At 32.6% G+C, this 19535-nt stretch overlaps 3 protein-coding genes across 4 annotated transcripts; all 3 read right to left on the bottom strand.

Moving 5' to 3' along the window:
- Window positions 1-4641: 4641 nt before the first annotated feature.
- On the bottom strand, window positions 4642-5586 carry LOC132624708 (probable membrane-associated kinase regulator 1). Its single transcript, XM_060339447.1, has one exon. It carries the CDS (start codon window positions 5584-5586, stop codon window positions 4642-4644), a length of 945 nt encoding a protein of 314 aa, XP_060195430.1.
- Window positions 5587-8283: 2697 nt separating this feature from the next.
- Window positions 8284-8884, bottom strand: LOC132621477 (uncharacterized). The gene has a single exon (XM_060335762.1). The coding sequence runs from the start codon at window positions 8775-8777 to the stop codon at window positions 8508-8510; it is 270 nt and encodes an 89-aa protein (XP_060191745.1). The 5' UTR covers window positions 8778-8884; the 3' UTR covers window positions 8284-8507.
- Window positions 8885-10315: 1431 nt separating this feature from the next.
- LOC132621476 (probable prolyl 4-hydroxylase 9) lies at window positions 10316-16102 on the bottom strand. 2 transcript variants are annotated; one of them, XM_060335760.1, is made up of 8 exons: window positions 15830-16089; window positions 15645-15752; window positions 14569-14726; window positions 14074-14176; window positions 12774-12869; window positions 11560-11625; window positions 11351-11470; window positions 10316-10538 (listed from the first exon to the last, which is right to left on the bottom strand). In XM_060335760.1, the coding sequence occupies exons 1-8, from the start codon at window positions 15950-15952 to the stop codon at window positions 10452-10454; spliced, it is 861 nt and encodes a 286-aa protein (XP_060191743.1). In that variant the 5' UTR covers window positions 15953-16089; the 3' UTR covers window positions 10316-10451. The 2 variants fall into 2 exon arrangements, with proteins under 2 accessions (XP_060191743.1, XP_060191744.1); XM_060335761.1 differs by lacking the exon at window positions 14074-14176 and having other exon boundaries at window positions 11351-11489; window positions 15830-16102.
- Between the last annotated feature and the right edge of the window lie 3433 nt (window positions 16103-19535).

The raw sequence follows: 19535 nt of genomic DNA, 5'->3' as shown, positions 1-19535 counted from the left end.
CAATAATATAAAATAAAATAATGCAGTCGACACAGATACCACAGGATAAGCTATAACTACAAATACCTTATATATATGGTTGGTAATAAAATTAAAGTGTACTTACTATACTTAAATACCTCTTATATGTAAGCCACACCATGTAAAAATTCAACTTTAAAACTATGCGTTCGGATCTAATGTTTGTTGACATTTTTTTATTGGTTTATATGTACATGTATATGTAAAACTAGCAAATTATGCCCGTGCGATGCACGGGGCCCAACATGATTAATTTGGTTATTCAATTTAGTTAGTCTTTATGGTTTGTATATTTTGCAAAGGATACCGCGATTCTCCTTAGTGAGTCTTCGTATTTTTTTTATTTTCGTCTTATTTTTCCCCTTAATTTCTCAATTGTTGTTAAAATTTTCTTATTTTGGTTATGTCAGCCTCTTTTATATTTAGTAAGTTGATAATTCAAATATCCTACATGTCAAGTTTATAATCACAAGATTCAAAGGATATTTTATTATATTATACACATTTTTAATTTAGAATCACAAGATAGTCTATCTTTATTTCTTAAACTCCGTGTCTAGTCAAACATAGACAATTAAATTGAGACAGAGTGAGTATATGCCAAATGAAGGAAATGAAAGGACAATTGAGACACTGAGGACCCGTGGGGACTTAAAAGTAAACACACAAGAGGTCGTATTAATGTTAAACTTCTGCAATGTACACATGTTAGTCCTGGCTTATAGTACAATTTCAGTTGCTTTTTGTACAAAACTTATTGTTGTTGTGTTCGTCCACTTGGGCGTTTGTTAAAAAAAAAATTGTCTTATTTTGGTTATGTCCGCCTCTTTTCATATTTGGTATGTTGACAATTCAAATATCCTACATGTCAAGTTTATAATCACAAGATTCAAAGGATATTTTATTATATTATACATATTTTTAATTTAGAACCACAAGATTTGAAATCTAAAACCACAAGATTTGAAATCTATCTTTATTTCTTAAACTCCATGTTTAGTCAAACGTAGACACTTAAATTGAGACAGAGAGAGTACATGCTAAATGAAGGAAATGAAAGGACAATTAAGACATTGCGGACTTGTGGGGACTTAAAAAGTAAATACACAAGAGGTAGAATTAATGTTCAACTTCTGAAATATACACATGTTAGTCCCCGCTTAGAGCACAATTTCAGTTTTTTTTGTACAACTTATTGTTGTTATGTTCATCCACTTTGGGCTTTTATATATAAGAAGAAGAAAAATGTAGAATAGAAAAATAGATATATATTTTTAGTAACGTGGCCAAGTAATATGAGACGAAGGGAGTATTTCATTTTTACTAATTTTTAAAGAACGTGAAAAGTCAAACATAATAATGTGACCAAGTAATATGAGACAAAGGGAGTATACTTCATTTATTAATTCTTAAAAAACGTGAAAAGTTAAGTAATGTGGCCAAGTAATATGGGACGGAGGGAGTACTTCATTTATTAATTCTTAAATAACTTGAAAAGTCAAAAGTGAACAAATAAAAGTGCACGGAGAAAATAAATGTGTTGGAGAATTAAATTTGAAGTACATGTGTCATACATGAAAATTGAATAAATATTAAGTACTATGACATGTCCACGTGGGATAAAAAAATAGTTGGATAAGGTGTACAAATTATATAACTTATAGTACAAGCACTCATTGCGTGTACAATTTGTAAAGCTTTTGATACAAGCTGGTGATGTTGTGTTAGTCCTCACACCACACTTATATTTAATAGAAAAAAAAAAAAACCTAAGTTTGAAGGAACTCGTTGTCGAGGAACTGTATTCACCAATGATCTTAGGACAATCGATTCGGCGAATCTTGAGTAACGAAAACGAAATGATTAAATCCAATCACAACCAAGAATATGTTCCAATACCTGTTCAATTATCTTAATCAGTCCTTGTTAGCCATGTCTTTATTCTGGAGGCTATATAAAATATTCCCAGGTACTATATAATTTATAATGGTCCATTGCTCTTCCGTTGTCTCTTTAAGCCTTTTAGCGCCACTCCAAGGTGGTTGTACATTTAATAGAAATCTATCAATGTCACTCACAAGCTTTGTGGTGCCTGAGAGTTGAAGATACTTTAACCTGCGAGTAAAAGAGTTATCTCTCTCTCTCTATATATAATTAATATCTATCCGGTTCATTTTACTTGTTAGCATTACTAAAAATAATTGGTCTAAAATATTTGTCAATTTAGAAAATTAAGATAGAATGAATTATCTGTTTCCACCTCTAGCCTTGTGCTAATAAATGTGGAGAGAGACTAGTATAGGAAAAGGAAGAGTAGTAGTATTTAATTTATATGTATATATAATCAAATTATTTTTTAGTTAATATTTTTTTTTATATATAATCAAATTATTTTTTAGTTAATATTTTTTTTAGGAGGGGTGTAATTGTTTTGTTGAACATGGAAGAAATATCTCGGTATTCTTTTTTTTTTGGGAAAGTCAAACAAATACAAGTTTTTAAAAAGTAATTTAAAAGCATTACAACTACTTTAAAAAAATTACAGAAATATAATTTAGTTCAATTCATTTACATAGTTTACAACTTTTTAGATTCTAAGTATCTTTATTTTTAGGAGTTACTACCATTAATGCATATACTTTTTATTTTTTCTTTCTTTCAAATATGGAGAGGACATGAGAGAGAATTAATGTAACTTTCCAAATAAAATAAAATAAAATAAATACTATTTTTTAATAGACCTTTAAATCCGACATCTATCATTTTGAAAAGATTCTTTTTCGTTTTTTTTTCAATGCAACTATTTTTTATGACTAAAAGAAACTATTTAAATATATTAATATTAATAAAAGTACATGAATATACATTAATTATTATCCGCGCTTCAACATAAAAACAATTGTTATAACTATTTTTATTGTACATATGTGTGTGTGTGTTTATATATGTATTTTATTTCATTAAAATAGTTGATATACCAATGTTAAATGTTGGATATAAGTTATATAAAGTATACAATAGCGAAATAATTAATATTATATGTTGTATATGGTATACTTAATATGATATAATGTATACAATAGCACAATATACTTGATATATTATTTTTGATGATATAAAAGTTAGAAGAATGATTTTCTGTTGAAGTGCGAATAATATTACAAAGTAATATGAATATTCATGCACTTTCTTAATTTATTTACATTCAAATAATTGCAACAATTCTTTTAGTCACAAAAAGATAATTGCATTAAAGTGAAAAGTAAAATAATAAAAATCAAAAGGAGGGGAAAAAATAAATTTAAAACGAGCTAACAACCCTATGCATCTGGCCTTTTTTTTTTTTGGGCGGGGGGGGGGGGGGGGGGAACCATTTTTTCAAGTAGGGTTTATACTAGATATTCATTTGCAAAGATTCCCTATATGTCTACATTTTTAGTTTGGAAAGAATCTAATTATAATAAAGGTTATTTCTAAATTAGAAAATATATATTAATAAAAACTTGATTTTTCTCTCCTACACAGAGTGACCCCACGATAGCAGTGATTTTTCTTTTCTACGCAATGTGACCCCACGACAGCATGGAAGGGGGAGTGAGAGAGAGATATTTTGGAAAGGAGTAATTATATTTAATATGTTACTTCCTTCACATAAAAAAGAGTGTCCATTAAATTATTTGCATATTTCTTAAGAAAATAGTAATTTTTAAATAAAAATAGATAATTTGACTAAACTGTCCTTAATTAAATATCTATTGAGATTTGATCACATAACACTTAATAGGGACAAATCTAGAAAAATATGGTTAATTCTTTACACTTTTTTTTATCCAAGAAAAAATGTTAATTGGACGCTCTTTTTGATCCGGAGGGAATACCATTTATTAATTCAATATTTTAGAAATAGTCATAATTGAGGGAGAATTGATAGCATTTAAAGTATATCATATAAGTTACTATGATGGTACAATATTTAATATTAAAATTAGTTATAATTTGTATAATTTACTTCTAGAAAAATTGTACTTTTGAAAGTTCCCTATTCTTTTTCTCGCTTCTTGATGAGACATTGAAAATATCTCAATTTTCATTGGATACCAAACTTTACATTAATTTATGGGTACCCAAGTACTGAAATATCAGTCTCGTGGTTGAAGACAATTTTGAAATATAGCCCAAATGGACTGGAAATTAAAATCCCTCAAAAGAAAAGGTAGTAAACGATTTCATGAAAGTTCACACTTTAATCATGACGAGCAATAGCATCATCAACCACGCCACAACATTCCCACCTCTATTCACAACACTCACAGCTTTGCACTCATCACGGCTTCCCATCTTCAATTATTAATTTTACTCAAAGACAAAAAACAATGGTCATTATTTAATCACAGTTCACATCAAACACCTTAGCCTTAATTTAGTTCTCCTTTTTACATTACAATTGCGTCCTCAATTACTTCAATCAAAGCTCCAATTAACCAACTTCATGCGTCCACTACTCAAAAAAGCAAAAAAAGAAAAAAAATAAACAATCTAAGCACGTAACAAAAAAAGAGTTACATTACAACAAAAGAAAGAAAAAAGAACAAGCTAAGCATGCGTGACACTTTGAAATCTTTATGTTTCATCAGATGGACCTTCTAGTGAAAGTTGCTTTAACCATTCAAACGTTCGATGACGTGACATTGCTTGCTTTTTTGTCGCTTTGATATTCTCCGATGAATCCTTCTTATCTTCATGTTCATGGTCCCTGCTGGTCTCCTTTCTTGTTTTCGTAATTGTACTTTTACTGTTCATGATCAGTACATTTGAAGGAACTGTTTCTACTGCATTTGCTGAACATTTGCAGCTACCAAGAGAAAACCTCTGTTTCTTTTTCTTGCTTAGTATAATTCTCATCGTATTATCATTATTGTTGAAGCTGCCACTGCTACTACTGCTCGTGCTATTTCGACTTCCTGAATTATCCTTGTTGCTTCTGTTTTTAAGATCTTGTAATGCAATTTCAGGTGTTGTCACTAGACCAACACGAAAAAGACTCCACAATGTAGATTTTCGACTTGAATTGTTGACGTTTGATTGAATCGCTGACTTTGAAAATCGAACCTGGGGTGTTGGACTAGGATGAGAATGAAATTGGTTTCGAACTTTAGGCTTGTATTTTGAACACGTAGTGCTGAAATTAGAAGAACTGCCACTGCTAGATGAACGCTGGCTTCGAATACTACTACTTCTACTGCTTGAATTTGCGTCATTACTACAACAATTAGGCCGATCACTCGGCAAACTAACTGAATGACGCAAAGGCAAGATTTGGCCTTGGTAGAAAATTTCATCTGCCGTGCACATCTCTGACTCTTTCAACATATTACCACCACAAGAGTTAAAATCAAAATCTTCTAATTGGACTTCACTAGTACTTCCACAAGCTTCTTTCTTTGTTTGGTTCTCTTCATTGTTTGGAAGATCACATAGTGATAATGCTTCTTCGTCGTCTTCTTCTTCCTCTTCTTCTTCTTTGAGAAGAACTATTTCTTCGCTTTCCCTCGTATTTTTCATCATTTTGATATTGAAGGGTTGAATTTCTTTTATTTTTCTTGCTCTTTGTTCTTGTCAATCTATAGAAAAATAGTTGAAAGAGGACAGTTATAAAGAGGGAGACAAATGGGAGGTAAAGGAATAAGCTTGCAGGCGACAGTAGAATTATAGAAAATGGTTCCTTTCTTGTTTGTAAGTCAAGAATACTATTGGGCTACAAATAAAAAAGCCGGCTTTTTTTTAGCAGAGCGTGGAGCTTTTTTAAGTCTTTACTCTGCCTTTCAAATGATTATTGTGGAGAAAAATAAAGTTGTGCTTCTGAGTTACTACTTGGGAAGAGTGAGGATGGTGGAGGAGTGGGGACTACTTTAATTTAACAATGCATGCATTTGAATGGTATTAATTTATACTATAGATTAGAATATAAAAATAAGTGTATGGATTTGGCAGCGATATCTTTTGAAATTTTGAAAGGATTCTTTTTGTATCGACTTTGAATGGTTAATTGAACCATTAGACATAGTATTTGGTATGGCTGTTGTCGTTATTAAGAAGAAGGTGACACCACAAATCGGGATTGATATAGTTTATGGGTACAATGGCACGCAACCACTTCTATTAATGCTCTTATAAATAGGTAGATTGTAATGTTTGATGGAGACAACTAAAATATTTGATGAGGAAATTTAAGAAGTGCGGTGAGTTTTTAAATTTGTTAACGTTATTTGTGGGTGGTAAAGGGGTTATTCGGTTCGGTGGTTGTGGATAAGCCATTTAAAGATATTACGTAATGTTTTGTTTTACTATAAGGGATCGTTTTGTTTGTCGCACTAATATAATAATTAAAACATAAAATTCCTAGATGAATAATTATACTAAATCTGTTTTATCATATAAGAAAAAGTAATCATCACATAGTTTAATACAAATATTCAATGTCTTGTCGGTTTGCCAAACTTCCTATTGGCAGTGCATCATAATTTATGCGGGAATTTGAGCATGAAATTATGTTAATTAGGATGTGAAATGCTAATACGTGAGTGAATTAACAATATGTGAATAGGAGTAACTAATGAAAAAAAGTTATTAATCTAAGCAATATATACTGCCACAATAATTTCTATATACTATTAATCTTCATCGCATAACAATTGTTACATGATTATTCTCTACAAAAAAAAAATTGAATATATTATGATCTATCCGTAACTATTTCGTGAATAAAACCAAGGCAAAATATTTAGTTGGTGAATTAGTTGAATGTTCTTTCATGGAAAGCTTGTGATCCAAAATTGTGAATCTTGCTTGGTCTCTTAATATTCACTTGTCTTCTTAGCCTACTCTTCAGGTAAGGTATGGCCAGATGTCACCAGCTTCTTCCTACCACAAAAGAGCTTGTGGTTGTCTAGCTTCTTTTTTACTTTTACTTCTATTTTATGTTTTATCAAATTGAAATTAATTTATCGATTCGTACATTAACATATTGTGTCGGTAAAAGAGGACGATGCTCCTATTTCTTTTAATTAAGGCTAATTAAATAGTTCTGAATGATACAAAAAATGTTCCTTACTTTTACTACGAATAAAGTACAATATTACCGGACACTGTGTATCACACTATAGATACACAGAATACTGTTTCTTTTAGTCTATGAGTCTAATGGAAATTCCGTGAACTCGGCGGTTAATCTAATAAAATTGAAATATGTGAGTAACAGCCAAGCAATTATTTTCATCTGGACAGGAACAATTTCCAAATGACTAAAGATGGTCCTTTCTAGCCCATATCAACCTAATTAAGTATTGCTGAAGCTTTCTATTATTTGATGACAAAAGGTCAGCTTAAGCTTTCACTCTAGTTGATCAAAATGCAAGATTAACAAAAGAAATTTCTAATTTTAAATTGTGGCTGGAATTTAGGGGAAGGGTGTTCATAGTTGATTTTAGGGCGATTACGACTCAACAGGAAACAGATTACGAATTTGTAACTGAAGAAGATTCATAACTTGTTAACTCCAATTTGGAAGCATTTGAAGATTAGGTGAACAATGACTGTCAAGTATCAATGGGGCAAAAACTGGACCATAAATGAACCTGCAGATCTATGACTCTCAGATAAAAAAGATTGGTAAGTACCACTATTTAATTTCATAAATATTCATGGCGAACGTAACGTTCAATTATGGCAAGTGGTGTAACAAAAGCATAATAACTAATTTATTTAGTGGATATCACTTTCCATGATAACTTTAGCTTTTTCATACATTTTTGTTCGTTTATTAATGTGATGTTTCGTCTATTTCTAGTAAGAAATGAGTCCGCTTAAACATGAAGGAATGTACTTCATTCAGAATATACCTACTGAAGGTAAAAAAGAGAGTAGCTGAAATGGCTAAAATATATTGGGGACAAAAAAAGGGAAATAGCTTGAAGTTTATTCAATCATATTAGAGCATTGCTTTCTATCTTTCTTGTCTAATGGAAGAACACTGCCAGTTAGACTTAACTGAGATTTGTTATTCTGAGATTGATCTTAGCTAGATTTAGCTTATCATGCCACAAGATTTACAACATTCCATCTATTAAAGGTCCATCCATGGTTAGTCAAAACTTGGCTAAAGAATAAACGAAAAGATGTATTTATTGGATGAACTTGTAAATCCAACGATGCAATGCGTAAGAGTCCTTTATCCCCATCATCCAAAAACCAAGACTTGCAATCTCATGAAAACATAAATAAGAACTTTTAAACTTGCGTGTTACATTTTCTTGATAGATGTAATAAGTTACAAGACAATGAAACATAAAGAAAAATACAAACACCACCGAGCAGAGACGACTCTAAGATCTCGAATCACTAATTCAGAACGAGCGTGATCTTTCTTATTATATGCATACGTATTAAACTTGTTCTAGATTCGACTCTCTCGCAACTAAGCAAGCAAATTAAGGGACACCCTGGCGATTGACGGTATCAGTAGCAGAAAGCTGAGAGTTAGCAGAGGCAGATCCACCACCACCAGAGAGTGTAGGGGCATCAGTGGAACTGGCAGCACCACGGCCAGGATTTGGTTGTTGATGGCCCTGTGTTCCATAGCCCTGTTTCTTGTAATCCTCCAAATCCTTATACTGTGTGTAAGGACTTGTATCCACAGGCAATCCTTCTAATTTACTGTTTTCTGATTCCTTTTTAGTACTATCTGTTTGCTTCTCCATTTCTTTTTCTCTGTATTTTGCACTTTCCTTCTTTTCTTATCTCCCTCTATTTACTTTGTCAAAATCAACTTTGAATTTGTTTTTGGCCTTTTTCCAATGGCTTCCTACTTTGCGTATGTATATGTTATCCTTTTATCGCATGGTGTTGACGCGTGTTGTTTTCGTGTCGGGAAGTTGGATGAGGTGTCAGCATTTCCTAGATGCAAAGCTACGTCCATGTTCAGCCAATTAAATTTTTCTGCAGCATTCTGACTGTTTAGGGTTTGTTTCGTAATTAGATTGGAGCTAAGTAATTCATGTATTACTTGCTTTTGTTACGTATAAAATGATATGATATTTAATTTGAAATTTAAAAATCTATATAATTAATACATGTATAAGTTATGAGAAAATTTATATATTATTTTATGTTGATAATAGATAGAATAACTGAACCTGCATAATAATCACAACATAAAATAATACATAAATTCCCTGCATAACTCTAAACTATCAAACTACCCTTTAATGCTCAAGTATTATTTCACTGATGAAGAATTAAACTTCATTTTTATACTTTAGAAATTTACATTTCACTTAGCATTATTATCAATGTAAAATAAAAATTTACCTTGTACAATATTCTCTCAAAAAAGGGAAATAAAATAATATTTTCATATATTTCAATTTATGAAAACCTATTTGACATGTCACATGATTTAAGAAAAAAATTTGGAACTTATAATTTCAAACATGCCATATAGTTATATGACTATAAAACTTTTGAATTTTCCGACCATAAGTGCACCATAACATTTTTTACTATAGAAGTTAAAACACCATAACATTTTATATTTTATTTAGCTTTGATAGTCAAAAAAATTAAATTAGAACCATTGATTACTTCCCAAGAAGGGATAAAAGGCGCAAGTCCTTATTTCTTTTTCAACTTTCTTCTTCGTTGAAAATTTGAAAAGAAACCATAGGAAAAAGTACTTCATTCACCAGAACTAATGTTGGAAAGATGAAAACTTGAATGAAGTACTTACAGGCATTACACTATGTGAAGAATTAGACTTCTTTTTACTGCAAGATGGGGTGAGCTCTGTGGGGAATGGGAGGGGTTTGGAGGGGCAATTTTTTTGGGGTGATATTTAAATTTTACCCCTCATATTTGTGGTCTATAAATTTTGCCCTTCGGCTAAAACATAAAATGAAGTACTTAGGAAAAATTCTGCCTTATGGGGCAGACTTTTAGTTATGCCGGATCCGGCATAACTTTAGTTTTTCCTTAAAGATTGTATGTTGGATCCGGCATACACTCCCCAGTCGTGCCTTGCGAAATTATTTTTTTATTTTATGCCTGAGCGGGGGTTCAAACCCAGAACTTCATGTATTCGCCCACCTTTCCAAGCAAAGGACAAAACTTAAAAACCACAAATATGAGGGGCAAAATTTAAAGACCACAAATTTGAAGGGCAAAATTTAAAGACCACCCCAAAAGAAGGGCAATCCGCGCAAAAAAATGGGTTTGGAGCGGCAAAAATTCAAGTACAATATGAAGGGCCAACTGATAAAGATCTATATAAGCACCTCTTGTAGATATATTTACTGCAAAACTCGTTTCAAACTCCTAGTAAGTTACATTAAATTACCAAAGAATTATATGAACAACACTTCGAGACGGGTACTCGTTTATTCATCCTGTTCCTGATTCCTGATCCACTTTGTCGCAACCCATTTTTCACCTCTGATCACTGGACAGCTCCCGTGAAGAGATGTCTGCATTAGAGATTTACAAATGTGAGAAATTGCAAGCCAACATGTGCAGTATGGCAAAATGTTTGTAGTCAATAATAGTCAATATTCTATTTTATAACCAGTAGTAGCCACAGAAGATGAAGCACTAAAGGAGCAACAGAAAATGGAACAGTAATACAGGCATACAGCAAACAATATTATGACCTTTCTATCATTATCCATGCAATGAGGCAGTACCTAATGATAATATGGGCTCCCATGCCACTGATTAATCAGAGACTCACAGTAACAACAAATAATTTTAGCAGTACAACAGCAACCCTCTTCAACAAACATCTTCATAGCATCATGGTAGTAGGATTGGTCAAGAATTGTTCCCACAGAAAGGAAATAGTAAAACACACAGCGAGACAAACAACGCATAGAGATATATGGGGAAGACGTAGGCAGTGTAAACATTTTTTCATCTTTAATTTTGTGGGTAACTCCTAATACTTCAAAATGCTGCAAGAATCACAGCTCTCCACATGGATGCTATATGGCGCTACTAAAGGGTCCTTAAAGATTGCCTTGTAGTCCAACTAATGTATTGCTGATAAGTGATATCCCGACAATCACAATATAGTAAAAGGCGAAAAATAGTTCACAATGTGCTTGGCTAGCTGCATAGCTGTCATGCAAGGGCAACAATATTTTTAATAACCTGGAAATCCTCGACTCCAGTGGTGCATGGTTCGAAACTTGGTGGATAATAGGCCCGCCCCCCAAGGATAATACTTCTTTTTTGTATGAAAATAAATACAAGGATAACGCTGAAATCTATAAGAACTCACCGGATCAATTGTACCATTTGGAAACAGCGAGTAGAACAGTAGTCCATCCCCTCTACGCGGCTTCACTTTCAGACCAATACACTTGCGGAAGTCATAATTAGCATCCATGTTCTGCCCACTCTGTAAATTAACCAAAGGACTAATTTACAAGAAATGAGAGGGAGAAACGTGACAATAGTCCACGAAAGAAGAAACAACTTTGGACTCACCTCGAAAGGGAACATAGTTTCTCCACCTTCTTCCACATCAGATAAATACAATAAGAAGGATGCAACCTAAATGAAAATTCATTATTTTTAGTCTGGACAATTAACATAATCATTGCTCAAAATTAACTGCAACTTGAGCTAAATTTCAACTAGACATGTCAAAGCTCATAAGCTTTGTGGAGTCTACGTTACACTTGCTCTAAACACTTCCAGCTGATGGTTCCGAAGGATCCATGAGGAACATCAGACCCCTTTCTCATCATCAGTAAGGGAAGAAAAAAGAAATGGGCATAAAGGATACAACTATATGCTTATTCTGGGTCTGACATCTTAGAGTGTAGTCAAGAAAAAAAGGGCTAACAAGAGGAATGCTACATGATAATTTTTTGTCTGTTTAGTCGAATATAACATAAAATCGCAAACAGTAAACCTGAAGACAGCTGGTCGACATACTGGGAAAAACTTTGGTCTAATACTGACAACGTAAATCGGTCAAAAAGACCATTCCAGATTTGGGAATATTCATTCAATCTGGAATAAAGCTGCATTGTTTGGAAAGCTCTCATCCGTTTGGAAAAGAAATCCCATTTTGGAAAAAACAAATCTCAACAACAACAACAACAACATACCCAGTTGAATCCCAAGGGAAAAGAGTCAGATACGGACAAGCAAATCAAAGCAATGCGAAAATGAGAAATAACAAAAGCAAGGAAGCCATGATAAAACAGCAAAGATAGACAAGACCCAACACATAGAAGCAAGGACAAAAAAAAAAAAAAAATCTCATGTGACGTTAAATGCTACAAAGAGTTCCACAAAGTGCTAAATGGAAGGAACACTGTACGCAGCTTGTGCTGATCCAGCTAACAGAACATGGTGATTCCATGTAAACAAATGAAGTCATTGCAATGAATCTTCAAATTTGTGTCTTAGGAACCATAGCTTCAAACACACTTTTTTTTTCTTCCATTTTTTTGAATATTTTGGGGGAAGAGGGATTGGAAGAAATTTGTTACCTTTATAAATTTAAAAAAAAAAAAAAGGGATTGGAAGAAACATATGAAAACAACACCATCTTATCCAAATAACTAAACACTAAAGTCAATGGACTATTTGCGATGCCAGTTTGTAAGACTAACTTAGCTACTAGAAAAATTAAAAAGTCAATTGGAAAAGTTAACAGCAACAATTTACCAAAAGTAGTTCGTGCATACCCTTTGGCTCTTCTGAGGACCATATTGAGAAGGATCGAAAGCATCATAATGCGAATGATAACTCTGGCCGATTTCATACCGCAACACATTAAATGCCTGAAATACGCACAGGTCAACTATCAAGTTAAACAGCAATTATGGTCACAGTAAACCATAGTTAGTGCTCTCATGAACAGAAAAATCATTCAGAATCAGTAGTTGCATAAGAAAAAGTCAGATACAAAAGGTTAGCAGCCTGACTAGCTATCAATTATCGGATGCATAAGGTAAATAGCATGCATTATTTGCATCATCACGTTTAACTCTAAATTCAAGAGAAATTGAACAAATATTCCAGGAATCCAGCACAAGAACTCCATCAGTTTCAGATAATACTCAAAAGCCAGATTTCCCACCTATAAATTAAAGCGTAGAACAGCAAGAGATGCTCAGTGTCTCTTACTTTCCTGTTAAAATGCACGCCTTGAACTATTTGCCTCATGGTTTTGTAATTGAAAGAGACCTCTTGTTAGAATACCTATAGACTACCCCATGTGACAGCTGGCTTGTTCATATTGAAGTGAAAACAAACCATCATACATCGAATGAGCTTTTTTGCATAAGTAAACTTGGAACAAAAAAGATCCAAATAGAAACATACATGGGATTTTTCACACTTCAAGCTAAATTTCCGTGTCAACCTTTGTCAAAAATCCTTATTAGTATGATGTGAATGATTCGGACAAAAAATAATGTATCATTTCCAGTCTATGATCATTGAAGTGTCCATTTAAGTTCGTCATTGCTAACAAATACTGATCCATACATAAACAAACGCGGACAAATTCCATTATTCCACTGAAGACAGGCGTTTAAATTTTCAGATTAGCGGTGAAAAGAACGCAGAGACCGTAATATATTCAAAATCACCTTGCTTTTTACCTGATAATAAAAAAATGTATTTTCAAAAGCGTTCCTTTGTATTTGATATAAATGGCCTTGAAGCTGGTTAAAAGATGTGATTGTACAACCAGTTAATATTTACCACTAACACGAAAAGACTTGTTCTCTTCAGTATTGATCACTATTGGAAGGATGCATTACCTAGTGGAGACCTACAAATACTAACACAGGTACTCCAGCATTTTACAAAAGATGCAGAACAGGAAGGAAATGAAGAAGCTTTGGAAAAGGATTCTCCACCAATGGTACCACTATAAGATCCAATTTCTAACGCGTGGACGGAATGATAAAACTAACATACAGTGAGAATCGCTTCATGCATTATATTTTTAAGACGTGTGTTTTAAATGAAATTTACCTCTCCATGTGTCCTGGGGATCATAGTCGCCCTTGCAATTTTCTCCTCAATGAGATCCAAAATTCCAGTTTTGTCTTCAGATGCACTGATAAACATACCAGAACTGGTGGAAAGGGGAGAAGTGTAAAGTTCATGCAAGATTTGTAACTTCTTGTCAAAACCAAAAGAGGCAGGAAACTTCTATCAAATAGTTCTTCAAAACAGATCAAAGAAACATAAAAAAAATGAACAGAAAAGGGAAAGAGACACATGACCAGTTCAAATACCATGAACAACTTTATCTTCCAAAAAAGTCGAAAATGTATATGCACACACCCAATTCATGGTGACCTATTGACCTTATCTACCAGATATGGATATATGAAAATATGTTTGAGTGGATTAAGAGTTAAGCTAAGAAATTTTCAACTAACTCTTGGAAAGAGTAAAAAGATTGCATTTATACAAAAGCATCAATTTCAATCAAGATACGGAGACCCCCAGAGTATTGTTTACCTTGTTCTAATTCCTTTGGTATTCTCTGCTGTTTCTCCTTTGCGGAGAGCCAATGAAGATGGTTTCAGTTCTGCCTTTGCCATCTTAATAATGCCTTGGCATTGTTCTACAGTTGCGAAATTGGGAAAGTATAATGCACGCGGGAACCAGCTTAAAACCTACCCAAGAAATTCAAGTCAACATCATATACGATACACCAAAACAAATGAATACTAATGCAGATCAGAGATACTAGACTTATATTACTAGACTTATATAGTCAAGAAGTTCCATAAATAAAAAATTAACCAGCTTACGAATATGTTAGGACGCTAACATAGTCATTTACAGCTATAGCTATCATGCGATAAACTTAACAATATGCCTATTGCACTGCTTCCTCCACCACCACCCCCCACCCGCTCTTCCCCACAATTGGTCATAGCAAACGGGAATCATAAATAAATAAATACAAATAGTAGGCGAAGTGATAGAAATTGGAGTATGGGTATTTGTTCTTAGGCTTACTTAATTACCCATTGGTGTTACTTATGAAAAAAAAAAAACGTATTCCTGAGCTTAATGCTCGAAAACAATAAGGGATTAGCTCAAGGAGTACTAAAAAAGGTGCTAATGGCAGTGGGACTCCTGCAGGTAATAAGAAGCTTAAAAAATGGGAATGAAGCCCATTTTTTTGAAATATCAGAGGCAACAAACTAAAGCAATGTTACTCTGTTTGATTTATCAAAATACAATAGGTATGAAGAGAAAATGGGCATATCAACCAACCAAAAGTGCAAATCCAGAGAGATTAATACTGAATACACACATGTATCTATAAAAAGTGGGACCAGTTCAAAAACAAAAAAAAACCATGCCAGTTTGAACTATATTCACATTGCTTCAAGCAAACTGTTGATCCCATACCATATAGCCAAATAATAATGTCAACAATTTAAAAAGTTCACCGACTAATTTGAAGGTATCAAATAACAGTAAGTTGATTCCAGCGTGCAATTTTAGAACAGAAAGGGTTAGAACTGAAATCGATTCCCAAAATAGGAAATTTGAGAGTTGTGCAATAAAACACCACACACCTGAAAGGGAATGGAAGTGAGGGAATGTTCCCCAGTCTCGCCATTCGGCAAAGGATCCACAGATTCAAGCACCCTCGGCCTGGGTCGTACAGTAGGTACTAGTGAGTCCTATCACACCCAAATATTTCCTTCATTAGTACATACATCAATCGGTTAACAAGTAGTAGTAAATAGGGAAGAAGTACCTGGTGAGAGATGAGAGTAGAACCAAATAAACCTACGAGGAAGAAGAAAAGACAAAGGAGAAATACAGAAGGTAAACCTATGCTCCACCATCTTTGTCCTACTATTTTACTTCTGCTCTTCATCTTCTGGTTAATCGAGAATTCTATTCGCTTAATTGAGACTTCTTTTTTGTTTTTTGTTTTTTGAACTGATAATTTCTCTGCACTACTATTTAATGACTGGAAAAGAAGGGATTGTGTGAATAAAGAGAGATGGCTTGTTTGCATGTGTCCGATCTTTGACTTCCCCACGCGGCGGGAATTTTTCTCGCTGAAATTGGGGGTCCGGAACCAAAATGTCCAAAAAAAGTTACTAAAGTACCGTAGTGCATTATTTTACCGCGTTATAGAACCTGATATTTTTTTCTGCGTACAATAATGTAGGCTCAATACATCAAGGATACGTAAACGTTTGGATCGTCATTTTAGGGGTTGATAAGGTGCCCGAAGTAAGTTTTGTTTGAAAAAACTTAGTGTTTTTTTCATACTTTAACTAATGATTAGTCGTGTCAAGACTCCGAAACGTCAATATTTTATATAGAACCTGATATTTTTTTCTGCGTACAATAATGTATGCTCAATACATCAAGGATACGTAGACGTTCAGATCGTCATTTTAGGAGTTGAAAAGGTGCCCGAAGTAAGTTTTGTTTGAAAAAACTTAAGTGTTTTTTCATACTTTGACCAATGATTAGTCGTGTGTCAAGACTCCGAAACGTCAAAATTTTATATAGAACCTGATATTTTTTTCTGCGTACAATAATGTAGGCCCAATACATCAAGTTCTATATAAACTATTGACGTTTCGGAAGCTTGACACACGACTAATCATTGGTCAAAGTATGAAAAAACACTAAGTTTTTTCAAACAAAACTTACTTCGGGCACCTTTTCAACCCCTAAAATGACGATCCGAACGTTTACGTATCCTTGATGTATTGAGCCTATATTATTGTACGCAGAAAAAAATATCAGGTTCTATATAAAATATTAACGTTTCGGAGTCTTGACACACGACTAATTATTGGTCAAAGTGTGAAAAATAACACTAAGTGTTGCAAAAAATAAAGTTGGCTAATTTTTTTGGGCCTACATTTTTTTGGATTGGCTTATAAGTTGCTTATAAGCTGTTTTCAGCTTTTTTGAGTGTTTGACTGGCTAGCTTAAAGTTATTTTATGCTTAAAATAAGCTCAAAAAAATAATTGGGCTCATTTGACTTAGCTTATCTAAAACAGCTTATAAGCCAAAAAAATAAGTTAGATTATCCCAACTTATTTTTTTTAGCTTATAAGCTATTTATAACTTATAAGCATAAGTTCATCCAAACAGGCTCTTAGTTGTATTTTGACTATAATAGGTACTCCTCCTTTTCACCAGCATGGGTAATGAGTAATTTTTATTCACAAAAAATTTAAGCGTGTGAGATGAAATCACACAACCAATATATGTATTTCAATGCATTTTTCAAAATATTGAATGTATTATATATTCAAATGACGATAGCCTATTGATAAAGAAGACAGCCTAGTGATAAAAGAAGTTTGATCATTTGATATACTTCTTTCATTCCCTTTTACTTATTCACTTTAAACTTTTCACGCTGTTTAAGAAATAATAAATAAAATACATAATTTATCAATATATTCATATTAATTAGTGCATACTTTTAGGATTTGAAAAATAATTTGAAGTGGAGTAATTAATACTATGGATAAAACAGAAAAAAAAATTATCTTCTTTTGATATGGTAAAGGTGAAAATCTATTTTTGAAATACTGGATAAGTAAAATTAGTACATAATTAGTAATATTAATTACCTTTTGCTTTAATTACTAATAATAACTAAATACTTTTTGAATTTAATTAATATAGCTACACAGTAACTTTCAGTTACTAGTGTACAAATACACCTAAAATTTAGCACCCCCAATCCCATATCCCCCTTTTAATGGTAACAATGTTAATTACTTAATATGCATTACCATTCTCTCTCATTTTTCATAAATTTTTGACTTTCTCTATTCTCACTCGCTACCCATTTCAGATTTTTCATTTCTCAAATCCCTAAAAAATTCTCTCTCTCCTTCTATCAATCACCACCACGACTGGTGGCGGCCACCCCTCTCTCAATTTTTTTTTTTGTTTCCATGATTTCAAGCTTTGTGGACAAATTAAACATAAGAAGTCAATTAATCTTTCCATTTTTTTTATGTGAATGATGTTCCAACTAGAATGATCATTCATTATGGCTGTGGGCTTATCTCCCATTGTGGGCAAGTTGTAGCTGTAAATGCCAAGACTTTTAGACTGTGGACTAGTGCCCATAAATTTGGACCGAGTTACATTTGATTTGTGGCTAGGGTTTTTTTGGTGGTATAGGGTTTTTTAGGGTTTTGAGAAGATGAAAAATATATGTATTTGTGTATGTTCTATGATATAGCTATCAATTGTTGTGGTTGACGGTGTATTTATGTAAGTTTTTCTATATTTTTGTGTATTTTGTTCAAACTAATTCCATCAGTTCATCTAGTTTCAAATACACGAGTGACGAAAATACATTGTAAGTTTTCTACATATTTGTGTATTTTGTTCAAATTAATCCATCAAATACATGTGTGAGGCAAATTGTTATTCACACAAATACATGAGATTTAATATAAAAATACATGGGGTTTGATTGGTAACTTCAAATTCATTGATTATGCTATCAAATACATGTGCAAATCAAAACGAAATCAATATTGAAAACTTCAAATACATTACCGCTAAAATACATGGGTGATACAAATTGTTACTCACACAAATACGTGAGATTTAATATAAAATACATGCGGTTTGATTGGAAACTTCAAATACACTGGTTATGCTATCAAATACATGAGTAAATCAAGAACGAAATCAATATTGAAAACTTCAAATATATTGGCTGTTGAATGTTTTCAAATTTTGAATTTTTGATTTTTATGTTTGAGTGTTGAAGATTTGATGGAGGAATAGAAAATGGTTATGGAAAGGTAATCTCAAATCTGATTTTGTGAAAGGGTATGGTAAAAAATACCAATTAACAGCTAATTAATTGATCCCACCGTTATGGCCTTAAATCAAGGGATATGTTTTATTTTTTACTGTGTTACTATGTATTTATAAGCATCAAATACATCCGAAAAAATACCTTAATTTGAGAAAACATAGCTACAAATGATAATTTTTAAAAGATAGCTATAAATGACAGGAAACTACCAAAAAGGTAGTCATTTTGTTAATTTTACCTAAAAATTACCTGCATATTCCTTTAAAATATAAAAACTCTCTCATATTTCTAACCAAAACATTTAGTGCAGATTGTGCTGGATTTTCGGTCTATTTGATCACGATGTATCCTACTATATTAGTAACTTCTTTTCGTGTAGGAAAGCAATTTGATTGGTTTTGAACTTTTAATGCGATATGATGAGATGATCTGATTACGAAGTTTAAAACTACAATGAGTTATTAAGTAAAGTCCAAGTTTTACACATAGACTACTTTCATTTTATATTTATAAAATACTCCCTCGATCCCAATTTTTATGACAATTTTCATTTTTCGAGAGTAAATTTAACTAAACTTTTAAGCTAAATTGAATTAGATTAACTCAATATTTTAACATTAAAATTTATATATTTGA

The sequence above is a fragment of the Lycium barbarum genome, chromosome 12 (assembly GCF_019175385.1).
Source record: "Lycium barbarum isolate Lr01 chromosome 12, ASM1917538v2, whole genome shotgun sequence".
NCBI lineage: Eukaryota > Viridiplantae > Streptophyta > Magnoliopsida > Solanales > Solanaceae > Lycium > Lycium barbarum.
This window is presented reverse-complemented; position numbering and strand designations above follow the sequence as displayed.

Bases quoted from the DNA above. Each gene is read 5' to 3' on its own strand.
- LOC132624708 (XM_060339447.1), bottom strand. From the start codon at position 5,586: ATGATGAAAAATACGAGGGAAAGCGAAGAAATAGTTCTTCTCAAAGAA.
- LOC132621477 (XM_060335762.1), bottom strand. From the start codon at position 8,777: ATGGAGAAGCAAACAGATAGTACTAAAAAGGAATCAGAAAACAGTAAA.
- LOC132621476 (XM_060335761.1), bottom strand. From the start codon at position 16,096: ATGCAAACAAGCCATCTCTCTTTATTCACACAATCCCTTCTTTTCCAG. The intron at 12,870-14,568 runs GTAAACAATACT...TGCGTATTTCAG, and splicing joins ACCAAAGGAATTAGAACAAG to GCATTTAATGTGTTGCGGTA. The intron at 11,490-11,559 runs GTGAGTCCAAAG...CTTGTAAATTAG, and splicing joins AAACTATGTTCCCTTTCGAG to TCCTTTGGTTAATTTACAGA.